The 25555-nt window shown below is 49.8% G+C and overlaps 10 protein-coding genes across 10 annotated transcripts; 4 read left to right on the top strand and 6 right to left on the bottom strand.

The window, feature by feature from the left end:
* Positions 1–50: 50 nt before the first annotated feature.
* On the top strand, positions 51–2542 carry N7525_009590 (E3 ubiquitin-protein ligase BRE1; the record flags this gene model as incomplete). The annotated part of the gene is made up of 6 exons (XM_002563646.2): positions 51–233; positions 323–466; positions 538–589; positions 652–1190; positions 1246–2316; positions 2369–2542. 6 exons carry the CDS (start codon positions 51–53, stop codon positions 2540–2542), a joined length of 2163 nt encoding a protein of 720 aa, XP_002563692.2.
* A 488-nt stretch (positions 2543–3030) lies between these two features.
* N7525_009589 (urease accessory protein UreF) lies at positions 3031–4002 on the bottom strand (the record flags this gene model as incomplete). Its single annotated transcript, XM_002563645.2, has 2 exons — positions 3031–3824; positions 3876–4002. The coding sequence occupies 2 exons, from the start codon at positions 4000–4002 to the stop codon at positions 3031–3033; spliced, it is 921 nt and encodes a 306-aa protein (XP_002563691.1).
* Positions 4003–4318: 316 nt separating this feature from the next.
* On the top strand, positions 4319–6534 carry N7525_009588 (protein kinase COQ8; the record flags this gene model as incomplete). Its single annotated transcript, XM_002563644.1, has 2 exons — positions 4319–5375; positions 5432–6534. The coding sequence occupies 2 exons, from the start codon at positions 4319–4321 to the stop codon at positions 6532–6534; spliced, it is 2160 nt and encodes a 719-aa protein (XP_002563690.1).
* A 241-nt stretch (positions 6535–6775) lies between these two features.
* On the bottom strand, positions 6776–8321 carry N7525_009587 (uncharacterized protein; the record flags this gene model as incomplete). The annotated part of the gene is made up of 3 exons (XM_002563643.1): positions 6776–7869; positions 7927–8234; positions 8284–8321. 3 exons carry the CDS (start codon positions 8319–8321, stop codon positions 6776–6778), a joined length of 1440 nt encoding a protein of 479 aa, XP_002563689.1.
* A 915-nt stretch (positions 8322–9236) lies between these two features.
* N7525_009586 (nucleic acid/nucleotide deaminase domain-containing protein) lies at positions 9237–11246 on the bottom strand (the record flags this gene model as incomplete). The annotated part of the gene is made up of 1 exon (XM_061214789.1): positions 9237–11246. One exon carries the CDS (start codon positions 11244–11246, stop codon positions 9237–9239), a length of 2010 nt encoding a protein of 669 aa, XP_061069220.1.
* A 1137-nt stretch (positions 11247–12383) lies between these two features.
* N7525_009585 (uncharacterized protein) lies at positions 12384–14363 on the top strand (the record flags this gene model as incomplete). Its single annotated transcript, XM_002563641.2, has 3 exons — positions 12384–13380; positions 13431–13891; positions 13944–14363. 3 exons carry the CDS (start codon positions 12384–12386, stop codon positions 14361–14363), a joined length of 1878 nt encoding a protein of 625 aa, XP_002563687.2.
* A 1247-nt stretch (positions 14364–15610) lies between these two features.
* Positions 15611–17436, bottom strand: N7525_009584 (uncharacterized protein; the record flags this gene model as incomplete). The annotated part of the gene is made up of 4 exons (XM_061214788.1): positions 15611–15836; positions 15912–16338; positions 16498–16839; positions 17007–17436. The coding sequence occupies 4 exons, from the start codon at positions 17434–17436 to the stop codon at positions 15611–15613; spliced, it is 1425 nt and encodes a 474-aa protein (XP_061069219.1).
* A 2599-nt stretch (positions 17437–20035) lies between these two features.
* On the top strand, positions 20036–20785 carry N7525_009583 (uncharacterized protein; the record flags this gene model as incomplete). Its single annotated transcript, XM_061214787.1, has 3 exons — positions 20036–20165; positions 20211–20437; positions 20723–20785. 3 exons carry the CDS (start codon positions 20036–20038, stop codon positions 20783–20785), a joined length of 420 nt encoding a protein of 139 aa, XP_061069218.1.
* A 487-nt stretch (positions 20786–21272) lies between these two features.
* N7525_009582 (alpha-mannosyltransferase) lies at positions 21273–22715 on the bottom strand (the record flags this gene model as incomplete). The annotated part of the gene is made up of 1 exon (XM_002563637.2): positions 21273–22715. One exon carries the CDS (start codon positions 22713–22715, stop codon positions 21273–21275), a length of 1443 nt encoding a protein of 480 aa, XP_002563683.2.
* Positions 22716–23063: 348 nt separating this feature from the next.
* On the bottom strand, positions 23064–24344 carry N7525_009581 (uncharacterized protein; the record flags this gene model as incomplete). The annotated part of the gene is made up of 3 exons (XM_061214786.1): positions 23064–23818; positions 23897–24258; positions 24319–24344. 3 exons carry the CDS (start codon positions 24342–24344, stop codon positions 23064–23066), a joined length of 1143 nt encoding a protein of 380 aa, XP_061069217.1.
* Between the last annotated feature and the right edge of the window lie 1211 nt (positions 24345–25555).

Raw genomic sequence — 25555 nt, 5'->3', positions numbered from 1 at the left:
ACGGACGGTCCGGTGGTGATAATAGCCCTCTCATGCCAGTCTAGCCACTGATGCCGGCCGTCGAACCCCCCGTCACGTCTTCAGAGTCCGGTCTTGTCAAGATGGAAGACCGGAAGAGGCCCGCTGCGGACAACAATGACTCGGCTCCGCCGTTAAAGAAGCAGGCTACCAGTGTTAACGGTGGTAGCAAGCCTCATCCGGATGCCGATATGCCATGGAAAGATGATTTGGAGGTAAGTTTATGTTTTGGATTTCTTCCGCGGTTCAGAGATTCGATTTGAGTCCCCTCTGGAATATATGCTAATCGGGCTTCTTGCGATAGCGGTTCCAAAAAGAAGCGATTTTGCGCCAGATGCAGGAGTATAAGCGGGAGAAATCCTCGCTGGAATCACGTTTGAGCCAGATGTCAAAGGCTGCCACGTTTCACAACGATCATCTTCGTGTTATCGATCTGTGGTTCAAACAGGTAGGTTTTCCCAATTGTTTGCCCCGGTCAACCTGAAAGGAATCTTGGAGCGGGGACTAATTTCAGATTAGTTGATCGATGAAGTGAAAATACTACTTGGATCATCGCAAGCAGAAGACCAAGGTCAGTACCATTATTTTTGCCCCACATCGCACCCACTATTCCAATATTGACTTTATTTGCAGAAACCTCCTTTAAAAGCTCCTTACAGTTTGAAGATGTTGAAGAGTTCGAGAAGCATCTGAAATCGCGGTCGGAGGATATTCGCGCAATAATTTCTCAAGTTCAGTCTAAGTCCAATGCGCCTGCCGATATCTCAGAGGTACAAACTCGCCTTGCAAAGAAATTGGCCGAGGAAAAAGTAGCGATCGCCGAACTCGAAAAAACCCTAGCCGAGAAGCAACAGTTGGAGGAAAGCCTTGAGGAAGCCTCCCTGCGATATCTGGTAGCCGAAAAGAAACTTGATCGTGCCAAGAGTCTGACTGTTGCGAAATTGGAAAAGCAGCAGTCTATGGGTATTCAACGACCTGGGGAAACGGCACAATCAAAGCGCGAAGAATCGTCACCCGCAAATGGAGGCACCCCCGCCGGAGAACGCAATCCCGAGTTGGAAGAAGCCAATAATAAGCTCACTGCAATTTCGGAGAAACAAAAGGAACAAGTACGGCAACTGGAAGCCGAGAATGCCAGTCTACTAGGCCAGATTACGGAAATCAAAGTCAAGGTTGGACTCACCCCGTCATTAAATTGTCGTTTTGCCGCTCACATCGCGATCCCAGTCTTCGAAGTTCACCGATGACGATTACGCCCACACGGATTTGTTCAAGCACCTTCGATCACAATATGACGATGTAGTTAAGCGAATCAACCATTTGGAAGCGACAAATGTTCAACTTCGTGAGGAAGCAGAGAAATACCGCGCGGAAAGAACCGCATACAAGATCCAAGTGGAAGATGAAACGCAGAGTACGATTGCCGAGAAAGAAGCTCAGTTGATGAGGGCTGAAACGGACCTGGCTCGGATACGGAACGCCCGCGACGAACTTCTCGCAGACCAGCAGATGCGAAAGGCTGCGCAAGATCAGAAGAAGACTTCTAGTCTGAAACTGCAAGAGCTGGCGGACGCTAGGGAGGCTCGAATCACCGCCTTAGAGTCAGAAAGTCAAAGGTTGCGACTACAGGTTGAGGGCTCCAAGTCCGCCGACAATATCAACGATATGCCACTGGAGGAGCTTCGCGCCAAGTATACCAGCCTGGAACGCCAGTACTCCATGCTCAACACCGAGTTGACGTCGATGCAGACAGCTTACACGAAGTTTGCAACTCTAGCATCGCAGAAAGTTACCGACTTTGGGGCTATGGAGGAGAAGGTTGCACGGCTGACGGCGGAGAAGTCTAAAGCAGATCAGAAGTTCTTTGCTGCAATGAAAAGCAAAGAAGCACGAGATGTCGAAGTTAGAACGCTCAGAATGCAAAGCTCCAAGACATCAGATATTGTGGCTCAGCTGAAGGAGTCCGAAGCCTCTACCCGGTCATTGGTGTCTAACATGGACAAGCAAGCCAGTGAGACCAAGGAGGCATTAAATACAGCCTTGAACAAGCACCGCGCGATTCAGCAGCAGTTGACTGAGAGCAATATCCTCATGGAAGGCTTGAAAAACCAGGTCGCCGAGCTCAAAGGGCTGTCAATATCCAAGAACTCGACACTGGGAAGCACCGCTTCTGCTTTGCGACAAGCAGAGACAGAGGTCGCCGGGTTGAAACAGTCACTTGCGGATACCAAGAAGAGTTTGGACAACTGGAAGAACAAGAGTCTTGGCAATTCGTCCTCGGAATATGAAATGCTGCGAGTATGTCGTTGAATCCCCGCATGTGTTAATGAACCACAGCTAACCTGTTTAGACACTTGCATTGTGCACCGTGTGCCGTCGCAATTTCAAAAATACGGCGATCAAGACATGCGGCCATGTATTCTGCAAAGATTGCGTCGAGGAGCGTCTTACGTCTCGCTCCCGCAAGTGCCCTAACTGCGGCAAATCTTTCGGAAGCAACGACCACATGCATATTACCCTCTGATCGACCTTCAAATCTCCTGTATTATATCTTCCTTTCGATGCTTTCCTCTTTTACGTCTATCTCTTTTTAGTGTGTCACATCCGGACAGGTTCATGGTGTGGTGTTTATCGTGTGGTTTAGCAGGTCTGGTTCGGGCCGGCGTTTGACGAGTTATGCACGTTTAGCCCCAATTCGGGGCATGTTTTATTTTCTCCCTTCTTTCCCTCTGTTTTTTTCTACAAACCAAAGCAATGGTGGGTTTCTCAAGGCGCAGGGGCGTCGTTCTTCATCCTCTCTGGACAAGAGGCCGGCGCACACTGATTTTCCTCGGAGGCTGAGCTATTCTAGATTTCTGTGTCATGTAGGACTACCGTGTACGGAGCAAAACAAAAAGTACAAAGCAACATGACGAATGCAATGTGAGGTTTTTTTCCCCATGCCCCGATGACTTCATTGTCCATTATGAATATTCTCGATTCTTGTATTGTTCTTAACATTCTTTGACATTCTCATGAGTTAAAGATCCGACTATACAACAACTCATGTCTTCCAACCCAAAGATCCAGCGCAGGTACAACCTGCCCAGCTTCCTCAACAGGTGTATTCCATTCCCGCGCAATGCGCTTCATCATCGTATCCTGGAGCGCCTGACTAGCCAACACATTCTGCGCCTGGTAAGGGCCCATAACACCCGCCCTAACAGCCGCACTAAGCACCGCCTTGGCATGATTCATAACAAAGACATACGCCGTCTGCTGCAAGTCCAGACCCATAGCGCGACAGACCACACCCCACAGCGGGGCAAAATGACCCTTGGGGCCTAGATCCTCATCCTCCTCAAGACAAGACTTCAGCGCATCGGACAAATCATCAATAGCAGCGATGGCGGCCTGTGTACCCTCCGAAACCGGAGTCTCGGGCCGCGCAAAGCTGACTCTGAATGCGCGCTCCCAGACGCCTATGAGCGCGCGCCCTTGGGCGATACTTGCGCGTTGCGCGACGATGCACGGCGTTGATGCGTCTATGTCGTTGTCTAGTGTGTCGAGGGTTGAGGGTTGCCGGTGTCCGGCTAGCACGTAGGGGAGGGATGTGCTTGCGATTGAGGCGATGGAGAGTTTGAGGAAGCGGTGGAAGGAGGTTATTGGGGCTGTGCGGGAGGGTTTGTTGTGCGCTAGGTAGGACTCTAGTCCGCTGGAGTAGGCGAAGGAGCCTAGTGGGAGGGCGGAGTCTGAGAGGAGGAGGAGGGCGTGGAGAGATGTGCGGATTGAGGCGGTAGGGTTGGTATTAGTGGTATTATATTGTGCTAGGAGGGTTAGCTAGAGGTATGCGACTTTAGAGGTATAGATTTGCTTACCTTTAACGGCCCATGAGGAGGGTGGGCTGGGGTATTCGGAGGCTGCTAGTTGGGCGCGAGCATCTTGGAGGCGGGACTCGAGGAGTGTGACTTCGGCTTCGAGGTCTTGGGTGTCTTTGAAGAGCATTGTGTAATTAGGAATATAGGGTTGAAGTATAATATATGTAGCTTTTTGTATAAAGTACAAGTCTAAACAGAATTAATTGGGAATAATGAGAATAATGAGAAGCAATGTATGTTGTATGTGGACCAGAGACTGTCTTATAGAAAGAAGCTCGCCGATCGGCAAAAAAAAGCGGAGGCCGCCGCACAAGTCCCGAGTGCTCCCTATCAGCTTGACTGTTTCGCATTATTAACTGCGTTTTGGCCCTGAGACATTTTTTACTATCTCGCTGATCATCCCCTATTTTCCCCGTCATGAACTAGAGTTTATCTCCATAACCATGTCAGGCAAGCGTCTGCTCGACGCCATCCAATTTCTCAATGTGTCCAAGACGGTTGCAGCCAAACACCTGGCTATCCGGCAACATCAATTAGATGTCTACACGCGCACATCCTCCCTGACCAAGGGTATCAAGGCCCAGACAGAGGGCCTGATCTTGACCGCTCAAGCCGCCGCCGCATTGGCACGCCGATTTGACGAACCCTCGCCACCACATCCGCCGAGCCCGGCAGACTTCCCCGACAAGTCGACATCGGCCGATAAGCCGCCCAGCAGTGTAACGTCGCCACCCCCCGACCTCGCCCGCAAACTGCAACGTCAGGCTGAATCGCAAATCCCGGCTTCGGCGGCAACATACAGTGGTGATGAGAAACCGAGCACTTTGGATGTGAGCAAGCAGCAGGATGTTTTTTATGAGCCATCGCGTCGGTCGGAGCCGGATCTTTCGGGCCTGCCGAGAGTGAAGGTACCCAAGGTCGCAGGAGATGCTCAAGTTGGTAATGCTGGGTTGAACGCAGATGTCTTCCAGTCGTCTGTTGAACCGGGTAAGCCGGCCTCTGTCGGGGAGGAAATATCCGAGGAGATGCTCCAAGGTCTTTTCCACAGCCCGAGAGTGTCGCGCATGATATCTGGCAAGCCTCCGCCGAGGAGGGAGTGGAAGCTGGCCGCCAAGCCTCAACAGTCGGTCGTGGATGATGTTAAGCCGGTCACCCCTGCGACTCCGAAATCCGACGCCCAGGAGATGGAGGAGCTTGCGGCCAGCGTCGCAGAAGACGTGGTGCCCAGTGCTAAGACCGTCGCCGAGGCCAAGGAACAACAAGCATACCAGATGCTAGAGTCGCGCGTGCCCTCCTCTCGTCTGGGCAGGCTGTGGCAGTACGGTGGCCTGGCGACGTCAATGGCATTCGGCGCTGTTGGGGAGAGTTTACGGCGAGCCACTGGCAGCCAGGATAATGGCTCGATTATGTTCAGTGCTGGTAACATGGAACGAATGGTAGCCAAGCTATCAAAAATGCGCGGCGCAGCTCTCAAGCTGGGCCAGATGCTGAGCATCCAAGGTTCGTTGCATCGTCTAGCTCACCGGTGTATTTAATGCCCATGCTAATTCATCTAGACTCCAACATGCTCCCCGAACCAATCCAGCAGGTCCTCCAGCGAGTGCAAGATCGCGCAGACTATATGCCGGCCTGGCAGCGCGACAAAGTCCTTACCGACAACCTCGGACCCAGCTGGCGCGACCTCTTCACCACTTTCAACGAAGTCCCTATCGCAGCAGCCTCCATTGGCCAAGTGCATTCAGCCATTCTCAAAAGCACCGGCCAACCCGTCGCAGTAAAAGTCCAATACCCCGGCGTCGCCGACTCAATCGACAGCGACCTAAACAACCTCTCCATTCTCCTAACAGCCTCCCGCCTCCTCCCAAAGGGTCTGTACCTCGACAAAACAATCGCAAATGCACGCACCGAGCTAGCCTGGGAATGCGACTATATCCGCGAAGCCGAAGGCGCAAACCGCTTCCGCGAGCTGCTAGCCGACGACCCCGTCTTCGTCGTCCCGGAGATAATCGCCCACGCCTCAGGCAAACAAGTCCTCACAATGGAAATGCTAGACGGCGTAGCCGTAACCAAAGTAACAGACTTCACCCAAACGCAACGCGACTGGATCGGCACCCAAATAATGCGCCTCTGCCTCCGCGAGATCGCCGAATTCCACTACATGCAAACCGACCCGAACTGGACAAACTTCCTCTACAACGCCTCAACGAACAAACTCGAACTCCTAGACTTCGGCGCCTCCCGCGCCTACCCGGAAGAATTCATCACTCCCTACGTGCGCACTCTAATCGCCGCCACCCGCAACGACCGTCAAGCCTGTCACGACCTCTCTATCGAGCTGGGATACCTGACCGGCATGGAATCGCAGGCGATGGTGGATGCGCACCTGAGCTCGATCATAACCCTCGCTGAGCCGTTCATGCTTTCCTCGCCGGATCTGTACGACTTCAGTAACCAGACGATCACGGATCGCGTGCGCGCGTTTATTCCGGTTATGATTCGGGAGAGACTTGCGCCGCCACCCGAGGAGACGTACTCGTTGCATAGGAAGTTGAGTGGGGCTTTCTTGCTTTGTGCGAGACTTGGTAGCTCGGTGCCTTGTAAGGCTTTGTTTATTGAGGCTGTTGAGGCGGCGCGGCGGAATGGGTTGAAGGTGGAGTAGAGAGATTATGGATGTGACTATGTACTATTATAGACTCTGTATACTGTATTATATGAAGACAATGAGTTTTGGACTCTTTTGGATCTATCAAGCTGGTTAGAAGGGACTTGAATTGATAGACTATCGGCTTGGGGTAGGTTGGGGAAATGATAATAATGACAAGCATTGGCTGGGTGCATGTCATGAAGATAAACAGTGGACAAGCGTGGCTAGTATCATGGTATCTACTTATTCCTGCCGTCTAGTACACTCCTGGCAAGATCCTCCACCTCACCACCCTCTTGTACTCAACCCAGTCCTCACCATATTTCTCCGCACATACCCTATTATCTCTCCGTTCTCGGTGCACCAGCAGTACGCCAAACCACACCGAATAAAGATAAGTTATCAGGACTCCCCAACCAGCCGCATCCCCTGGCACCACTTTCCTGCCGTCCAGCATCGTTGCCGCACCAACTCCCGTTGCAACCCCCGCAGGATGGACAACGTAGCCGGCGATGCCCGTGGGTAAACAGAATGGCAAAGATTGCAACCAGTCGCCAAAGTAATTGATATGGCGAGCGTAACCCCACCAGCCACCCGTGAGAAGTCGCGTGCCACGCTTCGTCTGGATAAACGGCATGTTCTTGAAAGCTGGATGATCGGGGTTCTCACGGAAGAGGATCTTCTGCGCATTACTAGCCCGGAAAATGTATACCCCCACAGCGAAGATGATTCCCACAGCCGCAAAGGCATAGGGTCCCATATGCACCGGATTCGTCGCCAGATATCGACACTGCGTCGAGTACAAGAACGGCACCCACACAATATCCCCAAACGTCAACATAAATCCCAGCCCATCCGTCTTGAAGTCCATCATTCCCACGATTCCCTCCTCCGCATACTGCCCCTCCAGGACATAGTATGCCTGCACCGCCACCAGAAACACCATACTATCCGAAAGATACCCGTACATACGGTACTGCTTCGCTGCAAAGGATGCGTTCAACAAAACCCAACCCGTCAGTCCGGGCCGCATCGCCAGCCACGTCTTGAGGTCGACTGTGCCGATCAGAGGGATGTGCACGCGCGGGTTGAGCTCTCTCCCGATGAAGAAGTCATAGATAATGCTCCCCGTTTGGCCGCCGCGTGCCAATTCGCGTAGTTGCGGGTTACCTGGCTTCACCAAGAAGCTACGGGCATAGACAACAAGAGATATCAGCAGAGCAAGGGCGAGGTTTGCGGTAAGCACTTGCTGGTAGTGATCGACGATCCATACCCAGAGGAAGAAGTTCGACCCGTAGTAGTACGTGCCGATAGCGCAGGGCACGAGCTGGACGAGAGTGGATAAGAAGGCTATTGCAGTTAGCGTTTTGGAACCAACAGTAGCATGAAGAAGGCGTGGCCGCTCACCGTTAAACCTGTATCGCAGCGGCTTCCCCGACTCTCGTAATTTGGTGCCCAGCACCTCTTTGGCTGGAAGTACACGGAACAGCACAAGGCTCACAAGGTAGTAAGTCAGCACCCACGCTGCAACTGACCAACTACCAAAACCCCAGATCCCGTCTTCTGGCCAAGGAATCTGAAGGATGAAAGTGTCCCAGGTCAATGTCCGGAGGCTCAGAAGGCCAGGAGCAGGACATCCGCTGATATCATTGCAAGCGAGAAAGAGGACATGGAGAAGGATTGGCAGGCCGATGATGATGCCAGCGGCTCCGAGGCTGGTGGGAAGTCAGCTGTGAGGCCTCGAAGATGTCTTGCTTCTCTTACGGGCCGCCGAACTCATATTCGACCTTTTTGGTAGCCATTGGGGTCTACTCTTGATTCTCCAGTTTCAAAATGAATCGTTGCAGGCTTTGCAGGCTATCAGAAATTGTCCATTGACGAAGGTGACTTCATTTTTTTTACTCTGTGGTCGGAAGACGCTTTTATTTGCATTTTTTAAAATGGCGCGACATGGAACGAGTCTCATCCGGTGTGGCTATCAACGCGATCATGTACGGAGTATAGCCCTGGAGGACCCCTTGGCCAATGAGAGCGCTGGAATTACAACAGGGTCAGGCCCTGGCCCCACCTCCGGGATCTTGCCGGTGTCCGCGGGCTCCGAGTCACTCAGAGATCCTAGGGGCAGGGGCACGGAGTCAGTTCACATTTTATTGCGACTTCCGTCTCCATACTGTCCTTTTTCTTAACAGAACATTTCCGACTTAGTTATACAGTACGTGGCGAAACTGGTACTACCTACACTCTTCGATTATTTCTCTGATCCGGGTTGCCAAAATACGCTAGCTCATATCAAAACAGCTTCATCGGAAGATCGATATTTCCGTATCCTCAGACATGCAGGTCGCTCCCATAGTGTATTACAATATTTATGTTTGACGACATTACTGAGGTCCCACTATATTGAAATAATCAAATCAGCTAGCCATGACGACGCACATAGAAATTATAGGTCATTCGACGAGAATCCTTTCCAGCCTCTTTGCTGCAGAGCAGTCTTGCGGCATAGCCTTGTTATCTCCATTTTTCCCGAATCAACCTGGCTGTCCCGAAAAGACACGTCCACTACCGCTCCATCGTCGCACGATGTAACTGCCAAGTATTCTAGCATACCTGGAAACATTTCCAGTATACTCCGCTCTGTCAAAGTCCTAGAATAGAAGGCAATGTGTTAAAAACGCGAAATGAAGTATAGGTATTTTGTCATTAACGAGTCAGTCTTACATTCGCTCCAGTATGACCTGCTTGTCGGCATTTCTTTTTTCCTGCTTAGTATCAAAATACTGCCACCTGCGAATCTCATCTTCTGGAGTTTTACGCTCCCATTCCGAGCGAATCATATTTTCAATCAAGTGCTCGAGGCTTAAAAATGCCTCAGGCACATCCTCGCAATCAAATCTGAATGAGCCTTCGTCCTCATGAAACTTCGTGATGAATACATCACCATACCAAAAGTATTCCTCAAATGGAACAGAGTCGATCCGTAAAAGGTTCATCAGGTACTTGTTTGGCGGAAGATCATCCTTTCGGCACCAGTAGAAAAGATAATCCCCATTAAGTTCGGCTAGGTCTTGGTCCTTGATCAATATCTGTCGGTGGGCGCGGTCGAAATTGGATTTGCCCCAGTAAGTGCTTAAGTCAGGTATGCAAAAGGTCACAGGCTCTGTGCCTGGGTAGTCGGTGGGACAGCGGTAAAAATCAATCATTCGACAATGAGCAGGCTCTCCAGTGGCCGGAAACCGAATACATTGCCTAGAGCACACAAGTTCTTTCAAACAACCAACCTCGCCTTCCGTACCACCTGGCGTTGTCCAGGACTCTGCTTCTCTCATTCTTGTAAGGGCGCTGTGCTTCAGTGCTCCTCCCGCAACTGTCACATTTGTCGAGGATTCTGCTCTTTTTGGTCGTTGAGTGCGAAGGAAATCCTTGAGCTGCTGCTGCATTAAGACCTGGATATCTTGGAGAGCAACAGAGAGGTTGAATTGAACGCGAGGATAAGAAACTGAATCGCTGCCTAGTGCAATATGCCAAAATGGGTAGACCGTACCATGGGAACCGCGTGTTTGGTAGTATCCTCGAGTATCCGTCCTCTTATCCTTGTAGTGAGCAAGGAGCTGGTAGCATAGCCAACATGACATTCTACTACACCCGATATATGGGAAAGGATCTGTGTTGGTGGAAAAGGAACCTTCGAATTTTAGAAGAAGCTGAACCTCAGCATGACAGGTAGTCAATAAATTGGTCGGGCGACCCCGCAGCTTGTCAAGATGATGTTTCTGCGGTTGTGGAACTTGTTCCATTTTCACTAGCTCTTGAACCCTTTGAATCAGTTGGCTCTTCTTCAGCCATCTGGCATCGGGTGGAGGGAGACAAGAAATGGTTATAGTTTTGAAGGATTTCTGAAGCTCGATGGCGGTCTCCTTAAATGTCTCATATGCAGATCTCAGGCGGCCTAAAAAGAATACAGAGCGCCGAATCCTTCCAATATGGGACGTTAGTCCAACGGGCGCAGCCACGGGACGTAGCTGGTAGGCAATAGATATCATGCGTTTCAAAACCTCCAAGGGTATGCTGTCAGCCTTGTATTGTGCAGACAATTCATGCAGCTCTTTTGCTAAAACAATCCCATCCGACCTCATATTGAAGGCGGCAGCGAGGTCATCTTTAGATGAACCTTTGATATGAGATATGTAGATATGTAGACGTTGCTTGTAGTAGCTGATGAGTTTCGTCCACATCTGATCCTTGTCGATGGCTGGTCGCTTCATGGTAGATGCGATGATCCTCATCCATTTCGTCAGACTATTTGCCAATTCTTCGTCTATCTTCATTCTCTTGCTATCTTCGATTGAGTCGCTTCCAATCCCATTTTTTGCAACATAAACAATCGGATCGCCGTGATCGAAGACTAGACCCGATGCCGTCACATGGATGGCTCCGTTGATTGTCGCTTTAGACCGCCGTCGTTCATGACGTGGGATGGATTTTGCTTGGGAAAATGTTTCGGCAATGTGATCAAGGAATTTCGCTAGCACCTGGTCTTTTGATGTAGAGCCTGAGAGCTGGTGCATTATTGTTGAATCATTTTCAGTTTCGGACTCCCATTCATCATGATCCGGAACCTCGTTAATAGTAGTATATTCCGCGATTTCCTGTGATCCTTGAGACACAGAAAGAAGAGAGGCCAGAGAAAGGAAGGTTGTGTTATCAAACCCGAATATATCTGACATCTTTCAGGATATGTTGAATATGATGGTAGTAGAAAACCGTTCAGCTCGATCTCCAGAGGAACACTGTCGGTCTCCCAACCCCACTAGAGGGGGTTGGCGCACGCTAGCTCTGAAATGGAAATCTAGGTACCAAACGTATCGAATGTGCAGGTGAATATGTACACCTCGCCATATATTCTGTATACGATACAGTACAGGCCCACTGAATATGTAGGATACCCCGGAAAAACTGGCTATGGACTAACGCATTTCGGCAGTACGGATTCGAAAATGAAAATGCCTCATGAGGAACCCTTTGCTGTAAAGCCACTTTTGGAGCCATCTAGGGTTAGTCAAAAGTGTTTCCCGAGAAAAGCTGCTCCGGGCGAGGGGCATGGAGGTGCCACGTAAGTTCAATGTACAAGCTAATACAGCTTTGAAATTACGATGTAATTCACTTACGGCGAAATACACGGCAACTCTCGGAATAATTCCCAATGTAGACTAAAGTTTCTTGGCAGTGGGTCTAAATCATCACTTAAAGAGTGTGGGCTGTTGCGCCAGGGACGTACTGTATCACTGATGTTCTCTGTGGGACACCGGATGCATGCTAACGAATTGGTCATACTATGCGGCGTCTGATTAGGCGATCTATAGATATCAAGAGGTCAAGTCTTTCAATCTTAGAAGTAAACCCGAGAGACCAAGGGCAGAACTAAACCTTGGTTTAAAGGATGGGGACTCCCTTTATGATTTGTATCTTAGCAGGCAATTCATTACCACTCATTATATAGTATAATATTCGTATAACCAACCGCCTAATACAACATTGATTGTGTTCCATCCTACCACTCTCGTTGGTCTTCTAGTGAATACCTAGGTATGTTCTAGGAAAATATGCTATATTATGCTCCTGCAACTCAATCCATGGGCATTATGTTAGTATTAAGGTACCTAGTATTATGTTAGGATCTCCTCGAACTAGGATCGGAGTCTAACCTTGGGTTCTCTATTGTGGGCTCACGTTTGTACTTCCTTCCTCTTCCTCTTCTAATTTCACCTTTTCCTCACTCTGACATCTCTTTGACTCTGATTCAATCCTCTATCCTTCTTCACTCTGGCCTCACTTTCTTTTCACTCTGGCTTGGCATTTTCGCCATGTCGTCTTCTTCAGTTGCAGCCACCTCTTCCTTCTCGCAAGTGAGCGCTCATTCAATGGGCTTCTGTTCCACATCTTCCATCTCCTCTCCGTTCCATGGCCCCGTTATTGTTGATAGAATGGGGTTTCTACAGTCCACACCCCGCGCTGGAGGACCTTACCTGTGCTCACTACCAGCTCGTACTATTACAGCCGGTCCTCATTATGATGCCGACACTGTGTATCAGATCGAAGGATATGCAGCACAAGTCTTGCGAGATCTTCATCTGGAGTATCAGGGCATTCGGCTGGTGGGAAGACACTCTAAGGTTGACCCTGAACCTGAACAAGTCACAACGGTCCTTGTCAGAATGCCAAACCGACCACAGCCAGGATCGTGGTACCGAGCTACAAAGGAGATCAACCAGCTGCTACTACGCCACCATCATCATGGAATCTCAGTCGAGCTTATTGAAACACACCTGTTCAATGGAATCTATTGTTCGCCTGTTGAATCGAACCACTCCATCTTTCCCAAGTGGAGGAACCTCGCTCAGGAGATCGTGGCCCGTTGTCCCAACAGGCATGAGTGGATTGGCTTGGACTGTTTCCGGTATGGAACGAATCCCCATCGAAGTTCCAATCCAGTGACGGTAATCATCCGTGTCCGTAAAACATGCGAAAGTCCATTCGTTAGGGCCGCGCGATATGTTCACGGTATTCTTGCAGCGTCCGGCGAAGCAGAGGTCGATGTTTTGTTCACGAAAGACGGCACCAAAAGCTTTATCCTAAACCCGACCATTCCACTTGAAGCTACCACTGGATCAGTATACCCCGGCGTGAGCATTGGAATCCATCAAAGCTCTGCAGACTGTTCCACCTTGGGTGGCTTTGTGCAACTCCGATTCAAAGACCAAAAGGATTGGAATACATTTGCTCTTACCTGCTTTCACTGCGTCTTCCCGCCAGAAATGCATCAAGGAGATAGCTATCTTCAAAGTCAGGATGCCAAAAGGGGTAAGTGGCACATTTCGTGTATAGTACTGTAGCTAAAGTTGTCATTATAGGCCTCAAAAGATGGGAACGGCACCCCCTGACGGTGCATGATGATCCTTCGTTCCTTGATATTGCCAAACGTATCCTCCGAATCGACCACCCAGCGCCGCGAGACCTGAAGATCACCATAAAATCACTAACCCAGTCCATCAAAGACATGAAGGACACTTCTTTCTATGCCGCAAAGGCTGAGATCGACAAGGGAGAAGATGGATGGCTGCCAGATTCTGTCAAAGGCGAGTATGAGGCTGCTCTGAAGTGGATTCAACAGTTTGAAAAGGAACGGGACATATATTCAAAAATGCTCAAGAATGGAGCATACTACCTTGGACATGTCGTTGCCGGAAGTGGAATGCATCGCACCCGGCTCGATGGGGCCAACCGACGAGTGGCCGTTGACTGGGCTCTGATAAAGATTCCGAGTCATAGAATCGACCGGCAAATGCATGAAGATCGCGTCTCTGGAAACAAGGTGAGTGGGATGTCATATGTGGCTTTTCTCAGGCTAATTCATGAATTTTCAGGGGTTCCAGTATAGCAAAATGCCCACCAATCCTCCATACCATGGCGGTTCATTCATAGATGCCCGCGATGAGTTGAAACTTTACAAGTCCGGGCGATCTACTGGCATGACAACTTCTGCATATCACGGCTTGGAATCTGTTAAGCTTGACCGGCTCAAAAGCAAGAAGGGTGCCGGATATGATCTCGTCATCACTTGGATTAACACGATTGCGACTTCCGATGACTCCTATTCATTTGCAGAAGGCGGAGACTCTGGGTCTTGGATAACAAGGGTGGATGGGAAGGTTTTCGGAATATTAGCCGGGGGCGATGAACGACTAGGAACGACCTACTTCTGCCGGATCAATGACGTGTTCGACGATATCAAAGATATCACCGGCGCAGCTGAAGTCAGAATAGCTCCGCCGCCAGTTTCGTGAGTTGGACCTCGTCTCACTACTTGTCTATCATAACGCAGGCAAGCTAAATTGTGTCGCCGACGCGCTCTCCCGTCTGAATAGAAGTCTGTCTTCAAGTGTTTACAGTAGTATAGCTACCCAAGATATCATTAACTAGGGTATTATCATAGCTAAAGTGCTTGGCAGCACTCCATACTAGTGCCGTAGTATATCTATATCTAAAAGGGACCAACCCAGTGACAAAAGCTGGTCATTGCCTGTTGCGTTACGGTAGCCGAACAGGCTTTGATAGCTCGGTCGAATGATAAATGCGTAGCCTTTACCCCCTGTGCGAGAAGGCTACGCACTTGTTTGCTGCGTTGCTGGGCACAAAAAGCGGCGCCCTAAACGACTCTAACTCGCCCTTCTAGCCTGCCTTGCACTCATAGTTCGTTGGAGGCAAAGACATTCTCCTCCTCGACAGAGCCGGCGGCAGCAGGCCCCGTTATCCGGGAGTCGAGATGTTGCAGGCTCCACGTTTCACTTGTTTGCTGCGTTGTGGCTGTTCTGTGCTTCTGCATCCATGCCTCCACTGTCGCCTTTCACTTCTAGCGAAAATTACGGGAAGATGATGTCCGGAGTCTGAAATGGGCGAAGCGATGGTTACCGGAATCAAGTGTCAGGTCGATGTCCGGGAAATAATAGCTTTCACGGAATACAAGGGAAACTCCTTTCTCTTGTAGGAATTAGGCGAAGTAGTATAATGCGATATTCTTTGTACAACGAGTCATCCACAAACGATTCCATAAGCGCGGTGTATCATCCTAATTGTCTGTTTCTCTGCTTTCCAGCGTGACAGGAAAGTGTGATTGTGGGTTGAACTCGAAGAAAGACTGGAGACAAGGCGCATGGTCGAGGACCAGGAGGACTGGGCTTCACTTTCACAAGGTAGACAGTATCCAGTATCTCCCTCAGAGATCGTGAGATGGATTCGGCTTCATTTCGGATTTGGCTAGTCCCTTGGTGGATTGCATTTCTGTATATACTAATATCAGTGAGTGGCTTTCGAATGAGCAGAGTGATAGTATTTACCTAACCAATGCCCAGCATTTCGCGATGGCCGGTTTTCCATCCTATATGACTTCATAAATCGCCTTAGCGGAGGATTGCTGGATAATCCTCTTGCAATTTACACTGATTTGCCCAAGTGTACGACGAGGGCAGGGGATAGATCGGGATCGTCCATATTGTATCTGGGCTTTCGTCTCGTACATCAAACGGCATGATTGTTAACGCAGCCACAAAACCCAATTGTTGCGGGCTCTTAAATAGTCGTCCCTCTGCAGCACACACTCGACGTAGCTTCTCGTTTCTGATTCCATCTCGCCGTCGAGCCTTTCCTGTGCTTCATGCTTGGCCAGTAGGTCTGCGGCAGTCGCATTGGCAGCCCGCAGCTGGTCCAGCTCCAATGACTTGGCCAGTTCACCTTTCAGGGCTTTCCCTTCCCTGGGCGCTCTATGGTCGTCTCAAGCTTCTGGACCAGCACCGCATCTGCCTCTCAGCTTGCTGCCAGGCCGGCAAAGCGCTCACCGGTGAGGGCTACAGTTTGGCGACGACCACGAAAGGTACTCCGTGAACCCAAACCAGCGGGGCGGGATCTTGGGGGGTCCGTGATGCGTGTAGCTGACCGTTGCCGTCAAAGTCGAGCGGATAACGCCCCAGAAGCTACTTATTGGACATATTCTTTGCGGCGAATCCACATGACAGGCCCTCGCGATCAACCAGTCGGGCGGCTCGGCGCGGAACGAGCAGGCGCTTGCGTTGGAGTTATAACAGCACCCCGCGCATGACCACCCCGACTGCACAGTTGCTTGGTTCCCCTCAGGAATGAAGGCTGCCTTGAATGCCACTGTTGCCTCCGCCAATCTCCCCTCGTAGTGGGCCTTGGCTGCCATCAGCTCCTTTTGGTGAGTCTGCTCCAGCAAATTGACACGCTCCCCGAACGAAATTTCCTGGCCTTTAAGGCTTCTAGCGCCTTAGCCCAAGTCGCCGTGCTTTCAAAATCTGGCGCAAAGTAGGAGTCCCGGGACGGGACCTTTTGGCTTCGGCTCACGCATCCTTTGAGTAAGTTATATTAGATATTCCCATCTCAAAGAAAGAATAGTGAAACACTTACCCATATATCCAAGTATCTGGGATACTCGGGTTGTTGCAGCTGCACCTGACGCATCTTCAACTAGAACACCGCCGAGAGCAACGTCTTTCTCAATCCCGTACCATAGGCTGTAATCGGGTACGATCAGGTCGTACTTTCCCCCCTTATATATCACCAGGCCACAATGCAATAGGCGTTCAGCAGTGAGGTGCAAGTCAGTGGCATCCAAGTCCGGACTAGCGTTGTCAGGATGTGAAGTAACACAGTGGTGTGAGGCAACAAAAAGGTTGAGGGTGATGCGCGTGAATTCCTCGTTCTGCTCACTCTTCCCGAAGACGTTTCTTGTGATCTCCATCCATTTAGCTTGGAAGAATCTGTTATGTGACACATTGACTTCAATGTCCCTTTGGGTATACGTACCCCAAGTGAGAGATAGATCAGCTAGAGCCTAGATGTGGAATTCAAATTGAATGAAACCTCATCTTTTGGACGAAGAGAGTAGAAAGTGGATAGAGACATGAAGTCTCTACATCCGGCAGCTCCTGAATCCACTGAGTTAAAGTCACAAGGAGTCAAGTTAACCTTCTTGGCGACATTAATAAAGTCGCTAACGGTCCTTCCGCTCTTGACGAGTAACCCATGAGAAACACAGGCTCTTCTGTGTGCTCCCGTGAAAGTAAAAGTCGTAACGACCAGCTGACCTTCCGCTGGACCTAGTCCGGTATCATCTTGCAATTCGAGCTCCATCCTGACACCCTGGGTATTGACAGGTGCGTACGGAGATCTATGGACTTGCGGGCGTTCAAAAACTAGCCTCAGAGTGGTATGGTTAGCTCCGTTATTATACCCTAAGACCTCTAACAGATAGTGGTCAACGGCTTTTTCTTGGAGCTGATGGGGCACGGGTCCCTTCGAGAGGTCCCACGACAAGTTCGCGGTTGCGAGGTCTTCAACTTCCATTCTGATACTAGTTGTTCAATTTGGTTGATTTTTGTCAGATGATGTGTTTGTTAGAAGATATTGCACTTGTTGACAACGGTGATTGTGTTGACTGCTGTCACGACACGCACTATATATATCGGAGCCTGGAATATCTGAGCGTAACGCTCAGATATAGTGGTCTTTTGGCCTAGTGTGTAACTCGCCAGTCCAGGGGCAGGTTGTAACAACGCCGGCGTCATCTATGCCTTGGTTTTGTTGACATGCATACATACAATGTGTGCAGGGTATGCGTTTGTCTCTTTGCAGACTGAGCATTTGCCTAGTTTGTCGCGTTTGTCATTCTCGGAGGCTTGATATATAGCCTCCTTTCCATAGATCGTTATCACATCTTTCTTCCTCCTTCATCCCCCTGGCAGCATCTAGCCTCAAGGGTTATGCTGCCCGTGAAGCATAGGTGGGTTGGAAGACCTCACGATTTTTGACAAACGTGGCGAGGAACAAAAGTCTCGCGTGCCACAACCATGAACATCGTCCGGTATATCTAATATTTCGTCGAGGTCATCCAGTCCTATCGCAGGTGAGTTTCGCTCGTGATTCTGAATCGTTTCATCATTGCTGACTTGTGTAGTCAACGAAAGATGCCTATTCCAAATGGGTCTCGTCCCGTTCGTCCCTGGTGGTTCCCGGTGACCTTGCTGTCAACTTTGATTCAGAGTGGGTCAGGTTTTCGGTTGAAAGTTCTCATTACCCTCGCTTGCGTGTCGCAGAGGAGTCGGCCAGGTCCTGGTACACTGGCGTTGTTGCTTTTCGCCAGGATGTGCGGGACCTGGTCGGCGATTCTGAGCTGGGCGCCGCGGTTGGTCCCTTCTTCCAGTCTCACCTAGCTAGTTTCCCTTTGGATCCGCAGGTGTAGCGGGTGTTGACCGATGCCGTTCCGTGCCGGTCCAGGTCAAGCTTGACTTGAAGAATTACATGGCTCCATGTCGTGGCCGATCGGGTCATCGAGGACTGTCACCAAAGAATCACGACCGATTTCATTATGACCCCAGAAACTCTGGACAATCTTGCCGCGTACATCTGGCGAGTTCATCTCGTAACCGTCAGGGCTCTCGGCTGGTAAATCACCGTCACGGCGGATCACCTGACGGCGACAGCGACCACGATGATCACCGACGGGGTGATCGGCTCCCGAGATCTCGTAGGAGACACACTCGTCGGTGGAGTCGCTCTGAATCGAGTCTTCGGAAGATTTCGTGCACGGGACTTATTTTACCTACCTAGGTACCTAGGTAGGTAGGGTCTCCTCAAACTGGAATCAGAGTCTAACCTTGGAATAACAGTTTGTGAGCATGAATATGATGATGGTACGATTCCACTTGCCCTATATGTGGTTCGTGTCCATGATCATCAACAACCATACACATGGGAAAAGGCATTATCTTGCCCAGGTGGGTTAACGTGTGTCCTTCCTTCCTCTTCCTCTAATTTCACCTTTTCCTCACTCTGACGTCTCTTTGACTCTGATTCAATCCTCCATCCTTTCTCACTCTGGCCTCACTTTCCTTTCACTCTAACCTCACTTTCTTTTCACTCTGGCCTCATTTTCCTTTCACTCTGAACCCATTTTCTCTATCTGACTTAGCATTTCGCTATATCGCCTCCTTCAGTTGTAGCCACATCTTCCTTCTCACAAGTGAGCGCTCGTTCAATGGGCTTCTGTTCTATATCTTCTAACCTCCTTATATAGCGGTTGCTTACCCGAAGATAACCAAGGATGGAAAAGATCCTAGTTCGGCCTATATCCAAGAGGTCTGGACAGATGGCAGCAACCTACGTGTTATCTGCTTCACTGAAGAGCAGGCGGCTTTCTGGGATAGAACCAGATTCTTCCAGATGGACCTACTTCCATCTCCTCTCCGTTCTATAGCCACGTTGTTGTTGATGGAATGGGGTTTCTACAGTTAACGCTCCGCGCTAGAGGACAAGTCCACAGCTCTGTCAGCTCCACCTATGTCTCTTCCTCCTCGTGGCAGCTTTCTTTCTCTTTACGTTCCTCACTCCTCGCTACAGTTCTCTCTCATTTTTCTTTACTGTTCTTATTCCACCTTCCATTCACTCACATCGTGGTTCCTATTTCTCTTCCCAACTTCAAATCATCACCTTCTACATAACCACCTCGCCGTTGCAAACCATGCTGAAGTTTAACTTCAAGCTTTTCTTGACCCTTTTCCTTCTGCTGGTAAGCGAAATTGACTGCGACCTATTAGTGCCCGACGAACATGCCACATCCTGAGTGAGGGCGCTCGAGACCAGAGGAGACACCTGTCTCTGATGAATTCAAATACCCTGACTTTCCCGACAGTCCACACTGATCTACATAAGGGACATGTTAACTAATCAAATGATCTTAGTTATTTGTGGCTCCAGTGGAACTCGCGAAAAGTCTCGCCTGTCAGGCCCTATTGCTGAGGTTGATGAAGACCCTTACGGGTACCTAGCAATCCGGGATGCTTGCATTAAGTGCATAATGGGTATGTATAAACATCAACCTAGTAATCATTGGCAATGGCTTATACATGCGTATATAGCACAGGGAAATGTGCCATGGCCGGCCATGATGTGCCCGCCCTGCCACCCGGTAGGTGGCGATGAGCATAAGAGCCAATGGGGTGTTAGTAACACTACCTTGGTGTTAAGCCTTCTGACCTTTATTCATGCTGCCGTAATAAGCGTCTCGAAGCTTCTACGTAAGGCATGCCGTATAGGGCTCAACTGGTACTAGAACGTACCAGACAAGGAGCCTCTCGAGGAGAGGATGGGAAAGCTCGAGAATGACTTCGTTACGTTAAAGGAAAGGACGTCCGCGGACGTGGAAGGAGTAGAGAAGCATATCCAGAGCGATCGTTCTAGGATTAAGAGGCTGGAAGACTCGCATTCCGGACTCAAGGAGGACAAGAAGGCCCTCCATAAGAGGGTCACCACCCTGAAAGAGACCCTTGAGCATGAAGCCAAGGTAGAGGTTGGGGAGGGGGCATCTGGTCGAGGATTTGAAGGCGGGTCTCCTAATTGGCATGGACGTCATGGGACCCGAGGGTTTCGTCCTAGACTTTGCCAACGCCAAAGCTATCATCGACTCCTGCAACCAGTTCATCTTTCCCATTGCCTTACATGCCAAGCCCAACCATGTCGATCGTAGGCCAGTGTACGCGGATCACAAGGTCACTATCGCTCCCCAACAGGCCGTTAACCTCCGCGTCCGTATGAGGTCCACGCTACCAGCTGAACGGGACTTCATTTGCGCCAGCGCCGACAGCCTGGCAAGGAGTGGTCAAAGGATGAGATCGGCGGTGGGGAGGGCAGCCAGTAAATTGCTGCCCCGGTCGCCCTGGTCCTCCCCCTCTTCTTCGTCTCGACCCCCGGTCACCGAAGCTCAGGCCACCGTTAACACCGTCCAGCAATCTGGCCGTGTAGTATAATTACCGGAATGGCCATTCAATAGGAATTGCTTACAGTAGTATAGCTACCCAAAATATCATTAACGGTATTATCATAGCTAAAGTGTTTGCAGCACTCACACTAGTGGTGTAGTATATCTATATCTCCTACATAAGTGCCTAGGTGCCTTTCCTCTACACGTACTAAACGCCGAGGGGATATTCGAGTCGAAATCATTGATATAAGTGTACCATTTCACCTGTGCAATGTCCCACCACTGCTTGGACAAGGCAGTAGAGGTATAAGCCACGAGAGGGCACTGGTCATGCTTTCCGATGAATACGCAAGTTAAAAAAAAAGAGACAAGGACTTCAACAACTCGTCATGCCATGTGTTGGACATGCAGGTCAAAGGTACAATCAACCCACCCCAAAGACAGCACCCCAGTAAACACTCACCGCGTCACAAATCCCCTCATACGCAAGCCAACTCTGAAACTTATCCTCAAGCTCACAAGCCGTCCACAGAATCTCCTCCCAAAACCCCTTCTCAACATCAACCCTACTATTAAACCCCCGTACAACATCAACCGGCAATGTCCAAGCCCGCGTATACTCACCCTCATCTGTATACGTAGGATTAACCTCATGAATCTCGAACACAGTAGCGGGATTGAACTTCGGGAAGTTGGCATGGATGAAGAATACGTCTGGCGCGGGTGTATCATCGCCTCTGACACGCCATATCCCACGACTAGTCAGGGCGAAGTCCTGGACTGGATCGAACTGCGCCATTGCGGAGCCGGCCAAACCGCTGCGGGTCTCGTGGCCGAGGGCGCAGATAGACTCGCTGACTTGGTAGAAGGATTCTTGCATGGCGGTCGCGGCTGCGACGAAGGTTTCCTTATCGCCTTCGCCGGCTGCACCCTGTGAGAGCAGCGGGTAATAGTGCGAGGGCCCGTGGTAGTTGTAGTACGTCGTTAGGAGGAGGGATCGGAGATGTGATCTCTTAGAGAGGAGAACTTCGCCTGATTCTGTTGATTGGCGCATGTCCATTGGCGGGGGTGGGTAGTTTGCAATATCGTAGAAGAGCGGGGAAACGGATGAAGCCCAGAAATCGGGCCAGGTCAGCATGCCCGTTGAGAGGAAGGGCTCGGTCGTGAAGAGATGTTCTGGTTTCTGGAGGGGGAAGGCGTCTGCGTCTAGGAAGAGGAGTTCCTCAAAGGACGAGAAGAGCATTGCGAAGGGCTTGAATTGGTATTTCTCGATTCGGGCTGGGGCGGAAATGAGAATACGGGATAGGACTATGCACCGCGCGTTCAGGGAGGGGAGGACTGTGTCGCATATGTACTCTTCGTACTCGTCTTCGTCGGAGAGGAATACTTCCATTGGGAGGGTGGAGCCGGTTCGGCGGAGCATGCGCAGGGATATCACTAGCACTGGGAGGTACGTCCCTCCTGCTGTTGAAACTATGCCTTTTGTGCCTGGGAGGTAGGGGAGATCGGGTGGGGAGTTGGCGATTGTATTCACGAACCCGGTATGTGCTTCTTTCATTGTTATGATGTCTTCCTCTGGAATGTAGAGGGTATCTGGGCGTGGTGGTGCATTGTGGGCATTGAAACCTTCTGTGGACGCCCTTTCGTATTCGATAATAGGCTCTGTATCCGGCGCATACTTTTCTAGCAGGCCGTGGAATTCCTGCCAGAATTGGCGATGTGAGGGTGTCAGGTCTGTGATGGCCTGTGGAGACGAGAGATTGGGGATGTAGGTTTCGAGATGTCTCAATATTGTCCAGGTGAGAAAGACAAGGAGCATTAATGCTGCAAATAGCGTTCGTACGCGCAAAAAGGATCGCGGGATCATCGTGGAGTGTCTCGGATGTCAGTCGACTTCCCCACAGAAGCTCGGACAAGATCGACGCCGATGACGTCGATGGTCAGGTACCCGTGGACCTTCAATGAATGATCTATTCGCATGTCATATAAACAAAGATAATGTCAATGGAAACGTGAGGCTTGTAGAATGTAAACTTTGATGATTATAAGTATCCCTTGGTTGCACTGACCCCTTGTTAGTGGCCATCAATATAGCAGTATATCAAGTCTCTAGCTAGAGATACTGCCTGAACTTGAGAACCGGGCAAAAGAATAAGAACTCAATAAGTAATCCATCTGACACTAGCTGTGTACTACATTGGTCTCCATGTCAACTTCAAATCTGATATGTGAACGCCGGAAACCCCTGTGCCGGTTCAGGCCTAACCTCCTCCCTCAAAGCCTTCAGTTCTTTATCTTTCTCTGCACTTTCCGCCTTCAACTCCTCGTTTCTATGAGTTAGATACTCAACCTTTTTAAACGCCATTGCGGTGGTTGTCAGCCTCCGAGCAAGCTTATGCGACAGATCAACCACAAACTCTCCCCCCTCGGTGATAAGTTCATCCAAATCTTCGCCAGCTAGAGTCGTGTATCGCAGCGCCACAAACTGAGAGAGCAAGTTCCTCGCACCATCAACCGTACTGGTGGTTTTGTAAATCAATCGGATTGCATCCACCAAGTACGGGAATGGGGCCTTGTCTGTTTGCTCCAGGGCAACAAGAACCTGGGCCAGACGATTCAGAGCAAATTGCTCCAATTTCTCAAAGTCGAGTTGACTTGCGAAGGAATAGACTTTCGCATGGAGATAAATCTCCGCAGCGGTGTGTCCCTCGGTTTCTTGTTCTGGCTCTACTTGGTGTTGGTCTTGCTTTTCGTGGTCTGTGGCCAGAGTGACCCCGTCGCAGTACTCCAAAGGAGTCAGAGGTCGGTCATTTAGGTCGCACTCTGATAGGGCCTGGGTCGGTGGAGAGTCTGGACCTATAGAGGACTCTGCAACTGGTGACAGTGACCTCGCACGTACAGGAAAGATTGGGGTTGGTGAGTGTGGCCACGAAGGTTGCGACTGTGGGCTATCGGGTGGTGACGGTTGTTCTGCGTAGTTGATTTGGTATTAGTGTTTCGATATTTTTTGATGATGAGAACGGATAGTGCAAGAGAAGGGTTTATTACCGTCTTCTTCCTCAGCTTCCTCCGCCTCATCTACCATTACTTCTTGTTCTTCCTTCTCTTGTTCTTCTTGTTCCTCTCCATCTTGCGCTGTGGCCTCTTCCCCCGCATCTGCCTCACCATCCTCAGCTGCCACAGAGGTCGCTTGAGGTGCTTGATACCCTCCGGAGTAAAGGAAATTCAATACACAATCAATAGTTTGCTCATCAAAACCACTCCAATCAATGGCCTCCTCATATTCGTCAGTTGAGGCCTTCAGTCGGGCATCGAATGAGGGGTGGACCTCGAGTGTTCCACGGTGGACGTAGTAAACGCGCTCGTCACTACCCACGACGATCTTAACTGGCCGCTTTGCGAAAATTGACCTGTTTGGAAGTTAGCAAGAATCATCGTGGTGAATAGACCATGGTCTTGTGTGGATATACTTGGAGATCTTCGAGTCGGGCGACATGGTTGAAAATTCAAGAACGGACAAAGGAGAAAATATAAAAAGATGTCCCTGGAGAAAGTTAGGACGATCAGGAAGTAAATGTTATGATGTTTAAGTAGGGAATCCCAGAGCACAGTCCTCGTGATAAAACCGGCCAACAAGTACTTGGCAGGTGCTTTTGACGATGCAGTGAGACCCAATCTATTTTAAAAGTAGGGCGACCTCTAGCAGGCGTATACGTGTGGGCTCACTAGGCTGTCGCATTCTCTACATATGTACACGGCCAACCGGCATATACACATTGCAGTCCATTGCAGGCCTTTGCAGCTACTTCTATTAATGCGGCCAGGGCTTCAAGGTTACGACACATACAAGTACTTACATGTATACATATGTACCCATGTACATTTTACATTTTACATTCTTCCTGTTATCATCCACTTGAAGCAACCTACCAAATCAAATTTTATCATTTCCTCCGTGCAGTTCTTGGCTACACTATAGCCCTTAGCAGCGAATGGTCACCGGATGGCGCTGGTAGAATCGACTTTCGACTTGATAGCGCTAGGAATTGAGATCCTTCGAGAAGGCGACCGATTACATGACCATTGCCAGATATTCACGAGTATAACTATGCTGATTTCCGTTTTGCTTTGGTTGTAGTTATAATACTAAAAAGGTTATAAGCGACATCACTATAATTAAGAATATCTAAACATTTGGAGTATTCAGGAATGTCGAAATATGACTGGAGCGGGTAATTAGCTCGGGGAATTGTGGGAACTGCTCTCTTCCTCCTCTTCTTCTTCTTCTTCTCGACTTCTTTACTTCTCTTCTCTATATTACCTGCATTTACCATACATTCAATTGGCCATGTCAAATCGGATTGGCAAAGGTAGCTCCATCCCCCAAAGAAGGCGAGATGGCTGTACAGAATGTCGCCGCAAAAAAGTCAAAGTAAACAACTTCTTACTGGCCAACTGAGCATCGCTAATAAAATATCCAGTGTGACCTGAAGAAGCCTATCTGCTCGCGCTGCACTCGGTTTCCCAAAGAGTGCAAATATGATATTAATATCATCAACCGGAATGTAGTCATTCACACAAGGCCAAGTGAAGCGAATCGTCGCAATGAGAGCGTCAACCAGAGCCTAAACCCTATCGCTCATCAGCCTGTTCTAAACCTATCACCACTTTTAACATCAAAGGAATCTCAGTTTTTCATGCACATAT

Source organism: Penicillium rubens (assembly GCF_028828025.1).
Source record: "Penicillium rubens strain IBT 27055 chromosome Unknown utg000003l_segment0_segment0, whole genome shotgun sequence".
Taxonomy (NCBI): Eukaryota; Fungi; Ascomycota; class Eurotiomycetes; order Eurotiales; family Aspergillaceae; genus Penicillium; species Penicillium rubens.
This window is presented reverse-complemented; position numbering and strand designations above follow the sequence as displayed.